This window comes from Podarcis tiliguerta (genome assembly GCF_965153285.1).
Source record: "Podarcis tiliguerta genome assembly, chromosome: 3".
NCBI classification, from domain to species: domain Eukaryota; kingdom Metazoa; phylum Chordata; class Lepidosauria; order Squamata; family Lacertidae; genus Podarcis; species Podarcis tiliguerta.
Genome location: NC_139536.1, coordinates 23160669 through 23168307, shown reverse-complemented (window position 1 = coordinate 23168307; position 7639 = coordinate 23160669). Strand labels below are relative to the sequence as shown.

At 47.6% G+C, this 7639-nt stretch overlaps 1 protein-coding gene across 4 annotated transcripts in view; it reads left to right on the top strand.

The window, feature by feature from the left end:
* Window positions 1-1527: 1527 nt before the first annotated feature.
* EML4 (EMAP like 4) overlaps window positions 1528-7639 on the top strand; it is a 155642-nt gene continuing 149530 nt past the window's right edge. For 2 of the 4 annotated variants that reach the window (XM_083432992.1, XM_083432987.1), the window contains exon 1: window positions 1580-1966. In XM_083432992.1, the coding sequence (XP_083289118.1) occupies window positions 1942-1966 (25 nt within the window). In that variant the 5' untranslated portion in view covers window positions 1580-1941. Of the gene's footprint in view, window positions 1967-7639 lie in introns of all 4 variants that reach the window. The other 2 variants (XM_083432988.1, XM_083432991.1) reach the window with 2 other exon arrangements.

The window sequence follows — 7639 nt, the reverse complement described above, 5'->3', positions numbered from 1 at the left end:
AGCTGTGCAAGACGTTGGGAGACAGAGAAGCAAGAGGGCATCAGAGGAGGGAGGGAAGGAAAGGGGGAGAAAGGCCAGTGTTGCCCGTGGCACCCCTGACCATCAGTCAGGGCATCCCATGGTGCCAGGGCACACTGGTTGAAAACGACTGTCCTAAAGTGTAAAGCGCCTTGTGGCAGGACCCTTAAGCACATGTATGCCTGTGAAACATGGACCACTTATAAATGCCATCTCCAACTCCTCGAAAGATTCCATCAATGGTGTCTCTGAAAAAAATTGCACATCACTTGGGAAGACAGGTAAACTAATATCAGTGTACTGGAAGAAGCAAAGAACATCAGTGTTGAAGCAATGATTCTTCAACATCAACTTCGTTGGACTGGCCATGTTGTTTAGATGCCTGATGATCGTCTTCCAAAGCAACTACTCTATTCCAAACTTAAAAATGGAAAGCGTAATGCTGGTGGTCAACAAAAGAGATTTAAAGACTGTCTCAAAGCAAATCTAAAAAAAAGTAGTATAAACCCCAACAATTGGGAAACACTGGCCTGCGAGCGCTCCAATTGGAGAACAGCCTTTACCAAAGGTGTCATGGACTTTGAAGACGTTCGAACTCAGGAAGCAATGGAGAAACTCAGGATGCAAGAGGAAGGCACACCTGGCAAACCCTCACCGTGATCAACTCTGGCCCGGAAACCTCTGTCCCCCACTGTGGAAGGATGTGAGGCTCCAGAATTGGCCTCCACAGTCACTTACGGACTCACTGTTAAGACCGTGTTTATGGAAGACAGTTTTACTTAGCTACGAGAGATCGCCAAAGACCTTGCAGAGAAATATTTGAGGACAATTTGTTCAGGACCTAATCTGTGGGGTTTCAGACATGTGGTTTATATATATATAGTTGTAAACATATATATATAGGACCTTAAAATTCCTACAACAAAAGAAAGACATAGATGGCACCATATAAATAAATTTCAGGCGTTCTCCATTTTAGTCTGGCTAATTTCACAGAAATTGCTCAGCAGGGTGCCTGCACATTTGAGCTCCTTGGAGAAAAAGGTGCCTTATATATGCAACAAACAAACAAACAAACAAACAAACAAAAGTGAGAATGAGGCCAGTGGGCTTCTTTTCCGCATACAGCTGCGCTATCCTACACCTTGCCCCCAAAACGACTTATTCCCGAGCAAGAGAGCAAAGGACACACCCATCAGAAGACAGCAGCAACTTCACAGTGCGCACATGCACCGAGACTGCAACTTAATGGTCTGGCGCTTGCTTGCTTGCGACATACTACTCGACTCAATTCAACCTGTAGCGAGACAGACCGCGGGCCCACTTGCCGGTTGGGGCCACTGAGCGAGCCCGGTGTTGGCGCGCGCGCGCAGAACCTCAGCCGGCGCGCCTCTTCCCAGGCTCCGCTCGGCCTCGCGCTGCTCCCCGCGCTCCCGCGCGCGCCAGCCCCGGACCCTCCTCCTCCTCCTCCCCCCACCCCCGCGCGGCGTGCGCAGCGCCACCATCGCTGGAGGGGAAGCCCCGGCTGCCAAGTGGGGCGGAGTCGGAAGCGCGAAAGCAAAGAGGGCTGCTGCGGGGCGGGCCTGAGAGCGGCAGCAGCTGCTGCGAGGGCAGGAGCGGGCGCGCAGGCGGGTAGGCGAGCGGGTACCGGCCGCGCGTCGCCCTTGCCCAGCTGCGTGGGGAGCAGGAACGGCGGGTGGCCCGACAGCCAAGCAGCGCCGCGGCTTGGGAGAGCCCAGCCGGCAGGCGGGCAGGGCGAGCGAGCGAGGCGAGCAGCTCGTGCCCCAGGCACCCAGGGAGTAGCTGCTGCTGCCGCCGCCACCAGCCGCCGCCGCGACGGTGAATGAGCTGCTCCCTCACTCCGCCCGCCGCCTCTTCCCAAGCGACGACAGCGGCTCCGCGCGGGGCTCCTCTGCGCCCAAGATGGACGGTTTCGCCGGCAGTTTGGGTAAGTTGGGGCGCCTCGAAGGGTGAGCAGGGAGAGAGGTGCCGCGCTGCCCCTTCGGGCGGGGGTGCCTCGCTCGAAGCAGGTAGGGAGGGAGGTATGGACTCCCCGCCCCCCGGCCCGGGATTTTTCAGGTGGAGGCGTGTGTGCGGGAGGAGGAAAACGCACCGCACTTCTTCGCTTTGATCTTTTATTACTGTGATCCCCCTCCCCTCTCCTTGAGGGTTGACATGTATGGTTACCTTGATGCAGATCCCATCTTCGCTTGCTTGTCCCCCGATACCTCCTCCTCCTCCTCCCTAACTGCCCAGCAAAAACCCTTCGTTTCTTTCCAGGAAATGCATTTTGGTGAGGAGGTGCATTTTTGGGGGGGAGAGGGGTTTGTGTGGAAAGAGAACCTGCGGAGGGAAACGTGTCAGTCTTTTGGTTTGCCTCGCGAGGGACGGGGCCGCCTTCCCTCCCTTGACTGAAGTGTGGGGAGGGGGAGTCGACGAAGAAGACAGAAATCTTGTTCCCCCACGCCCCTCGTCTTGAGGAAAGCGCTGGGAGACATGCATGGTCTAGATCTCGTTACCATTTGGTTGAAAATGGGCGTTTCAAAGGGAAAAGCGTGGGGTGGCACCTCACGCTGTCGCCGAGCCTGTATCTTTGGCAAAAAAAAAAAGAAGGAACAAAAACAAACACCACCCGTCACAATATGGAGTAAAATGCTTCCTGGAGAACGAAACTAAATCCTTTGGCAGTCTTGGTTGAGGTGTACAGTGTGCTTATCTCTCTCTGCTCTTCTTTTCTCAGAGGTTTAATTGGCTGATGCACCTGCTTTCCTGTGCATCCAGTACTTGCACTGCTTCGTGTGTGCATAGGGTTGGAGATTATGGCATGGGAGTTAACGTGGATGAACCTGTTATTTGCCCTTAGGCAGTGAAGCTAAATAGTGTTTTCACTTTTGTCTAGGGCCTCACACGTCTTTGCTGTTTTCCCGGCTCACCAGTGGCCTTGCTGAAAAAGGTTTAGGATGCAAGTAGATGTGATGCTTTAGTGTGACCCAATGTGGGCTGATTTTCTTTAAAGGGGGGGGGGCTGTGCTTCCAATGGCCTTTAATGTGGGATGGGGTAAAAGCACAGCCTGAGATGCAACATCACACCCCTTTTCCAGCCCGTGCTTTGCACTCCTTTCTCAGAATCTCTACTCTACAGTTGTTCTTGCTACTGCTTGGAGTTCACCTCTGATTATGGAGCCCTGATGGGAGAGAAATGCTTTTGGGTGGGAAAATGTAGGCTGGATAAGAAAGGCCTCAGCCTCCCTTGCCTGCCCATGTTGAGCCTTAAATCTTCCTTCCGCATTGTAAGGAACTGAGAGTGACCTGACCACATGACATAATTTGCCACTGTAAAAGCTACTTTATCTCTCTGAAATAGATGCCTGAGGAAGGAACTTGTCTAACTGACTGTGTGCAGACAGTAGTTTGCTGGAGAATAAAGTGTATTGTACAAAAGTTGTTTCCTGTGATACTGTATGTTCATTTTCCCATATTGCTGTGGGGTCAAGTAGTTTTAGTCTTTTGCAGTTCTTCAGATGCTTTTTGTGAAAGATGGAATAAACTCCCAGCAGCTCGATTGGCAGCCAGAATTTAGATACGATCATTGTGGATGTTTCTTGAGTAGTGCCCATGAGTATCTCACTGGCTGTGTTTGAACGTCACACCATAGTTTACATTTAACTAGTCAATATTTCTCCTCAAACCACAAGCAGAGAATAAACCGTACTGATGCTTTGGAGAGAAGCAAACCTTCATAAAGCACGAGAAACCAAGGCTTGCGGTTTGTTGCTCTCTACAGGGTGAAATAAAGCAGTGATGTTTGAGCAGAGTGCATTACCACACTTCTCATTTGTGTTAAGTCATACTTAAACATTAACTACAGTGGTACCTTGGGTTACAGACGCTTCAGGTTACAGACTCTGCTAACCCAGAAATAATTTTGCTTCAGGATGAGAACAGAAATCGTGCTCCAGCGGCGCGGCAGCAGCGGGAGGCCCCATTAGCTAAAGTGGTGCTTCAGGTTAAGAACAGTTTCAGGTTAAGAACGGACCTCCGGAACGAATTAAGTATGTAACCAGAGGTACCACTGTATTTGGATTGTGTGACATGTAAGCAAGGCCTTCCTATCTCTCTGCTTCCACCCCAACAGATCTGGAGCAGCTACTAACACTTTAAAATTATTTAACTAGGAGGAATGAGTGCATACCCACACTTATGTACATTGCCTTTTACAATTGAGCAAGAGGTCAGAATTAATGCAGGGTTAAATCTCAGCAATGACCCCCTGCCATTAAAGAACACTTTAAAATTATTTTTACGTTCTCTGAGGAACTTCACTGCTTGGACCATTTGTCTGGCAAATAATCACGACTTGGGTCTCTGAGCAGGACTAGGGGAAGTGGGTGCAAATAGAATAGAATCTAAGTCTGCAGACTGTAGCTTCCTCACACTTCTCACTTCAGCCTCTAGTGAACAGGTCCTTCGGGTTTTGTATTTGCAGAAGCGCAACCTTTCTTGAAACATTTCTGCTTTTTGAATTGTAATCGTGGGATGAGCAGTGTGCGCCCCCCCCCCCAATGTTGTTGAACTCCAGCTCACATCAGTTTCAGCCAACTTGACCAATCACCAGGGAGCTTCTGTTTTTATCACTTCTAATATGCTACTAATGATAAGCTACTAATAACTCTTGATCAGGGCAAAAATATTGCATTGGCGTTCATAGGAAGATAGTTCCATAGCTCCAGAGAAGCTTATCGCCTGCATAACCTTGGACTGTCCATGCAGAATTTCACCTTTTCTTTCCCTCCTCAATTTCCAACCATGTGATCAGTTTTAATCTCCACAGAGCCGAATTTCATAAATCAGCTTATCTTTTTATGTAAGAATTGGTCACAAATATAGCTTGTTCTTTTTTTACTTGGCAAGGTCCCAAGAATAGAGATACACATGTTGGCATTGGGCATACAGAAAGAGCACCAACCAGCTCCTGATCTTAAGGGACATGACCTTAGATGTGTCATGCAGTCCTGTTGAAACTGGAGATGTGCATAGCTAGTGCTAGCCTTAGTTAATGGTATGGACCCAGTATTTTAGCAAGTCATAACTGAGTGTACCCTTAGTTTACATGTTAACTCTCCTTCATACACACACAAAAGTACTTGTGTTCAAACAAACAAACAAAATTTTGTATACCTGGTGTCAGACTACTGCTCTTTTCAGTAAAACATCATGTTTCTGTGTGCAGCACCAGCTGCATGCAGTCTGAAGTATTGCTGTCCAGACATGGGTATATGCCTTCATTATGAAGTAGGCCTGCTTGAGTGTAATGGGACTTAATTAAATGCATGCCATGCTTTTTAGGACTGCTGCCTTAGGTTGAGTTTATGCATTTTGTAAGGTCAGTTGCCTATTATTATTATTATTAATGGGGTAGGGGGAAGAGGGGTAGAGCCTCACTAAGTCAAAGTCTTTTGAGAACCCAAACTTTTAAATTCTGGACCAATTATTGCTTTATTGGTGTTTTGTGATTCTGTAGAATTGCTTCCTTCCCATTTCCTCCCCAAGCTTCTACGCTTGCAGTAGTGAATTAAATTCAGGAACTTGAGTGAATGTTCTGCTGAACTACCCCCAGTGTGTGTATACTAAGTCCCAATCTAGGAAGACAAACCTAGGAAGGTTTATCTAAATTAGGAATCAGCAGTTGAACAGATTCTCATGTGTCTTGCAGACTCTGCTTTCCTTCTCATGCATCAAGAGTGTTCAGAAGTGGCTGGGGTGACCTGAGAGCCAGAAAGGCTCCTCTCCCCTGTTGAAATCCCATGCCAGCTGTAAACTCAAAGGGTGGGATTAGGCAAATCACACTTCCCCACCTGCAATATTAAGATGATAATACTAGCTTACCATACATGGTGACCTTAAGTATAGTGACTGCATTTATTACCTGTCTCTTTCAAATGGAGAGCCAAGGTAGGCTAAAGATTAATAGAAGAGAGCCATTAAAACTCCTTTCTAGTTTAAAACTTGCCACCATATTGGAGAATTTTTGGCCAGTCTCCCTGTGTGCTATTCTTGGGCAAGGTGCTTTAACCACATGATAAGTTATAAGTTCCATGTTTGGGATGATATACCTTTTAAATAGTTCCGTTATTAACATAAACCATTTTTAACATTGTGGTTTAATTGTTGATGGCTGCTCTGGGGTCTTAGGGCGAAGAACAGGTAATTAATACAGATGACTTGCAAATTGAGTGGGGGTTAGGTTCTGGGGATTGTGCGTAAAGCTGAAATTGCATATAGCCAGAACCACCCCAAAACTGCCCCTGCATGAAAACCCAGTGCGGAAAGAGCTTTTAAGCTCTGTGCCTTAAAGTAAAGGGACCCCTGACCATTAGGTTCAGTCGCGACCAACTCTGGGGTTGCGGCGCTCATCTTGCTTTATTGGCCGAGGGAGCCGGCATTTGTCTGCAGACAGCTTCCGGGTCATGTGGCCAGCATGACCAAGCTTTTTCTGGCGAACCAGAGCAGCGCACGTAAATGCCGTTTACCTTCCCGCCGGAGCGGTACCTATTTATCTACTTGCACTTTGATGTGTTTTTGAACTGCTAGGTTGGCAGGAGCAGGGACCGAGCAATGGGAGCTCACCCTGTCATGGGGATTCGAACCACCGAGCTTCTGATCGGCAAGTCCTAGGCTCTGTGGTTTAACCCGCAGTGCCACACGCGTCCCTGTGCCTTACATGCTCTGTGCCTTACATGCGTTTAATTAGTGCAGTTGCGGATGGCCGGCAACCAAGTGGATAAAGCTGTGATTATGCAAGTTAAATACGTTATTACTACTACTACTACTACTACTACTACAATGTGAGACATGGTAGGAAGGTATTTCTGCTGATACTGAATCTTTATACTGAGACAGGCGACTGGTCCGTCTAGTTAGATATTGTCTATGCAGTGGCTCTCCAGGGTATTAGGCAGAAGTCTTCTAGCCCTACCTGGAAATGCTGAGGATTGAATTTGGAACCTTATGTACACAAAATAGGTCATTTCCCGCTGAGCTGTGGGCCTTCCTATTTAAATTTGTGCTGAATGAAATGGCATTCTTCTAGATTTGTTAGTTTGGGAGTGCTCCTGAGCTCTTCTTTGTCCTTGGGTGCTGACGTGATACATGTTCAGATGTACCTTTGGAAGTGGGGGGCTGAGAAGGAAGCAGCACCAAAAATAAAAGAGACAGCTTCTAAGTGGTACTTCAAAGTATCTTCAGTAATAGACTTAACAAGACAATAAAGTAGTCACGTTTCATATACAGCAGTACCTTGGTTTTCAAACATCTTAGTTTTGAACAACTTGGAAATCGAACGCTGCAAACCCGGAAGTCACTGTTCCGGTTTGCGAACTTTGCTTCGGAAGCTCCTGAGCTTCCGTTTTGACTGTTGAGCTGCTAATTTGCGTCCCCCTGCATCATAATTAAAGCCTTCTTCCTTCTGTTTTGACTGTTGTGCTGCTAATTTGCCCCCCCCCCCATTGTAAATGAAGCCTTCCGTTTCTGATTGCAGTATTCTGAGCTGATATTTGGTGCTTTTGTTTTTGCTGGGCTGTGTTTTTTTTGCATTTTTGCTTGTGTGGCTTTTTCGTTTTTG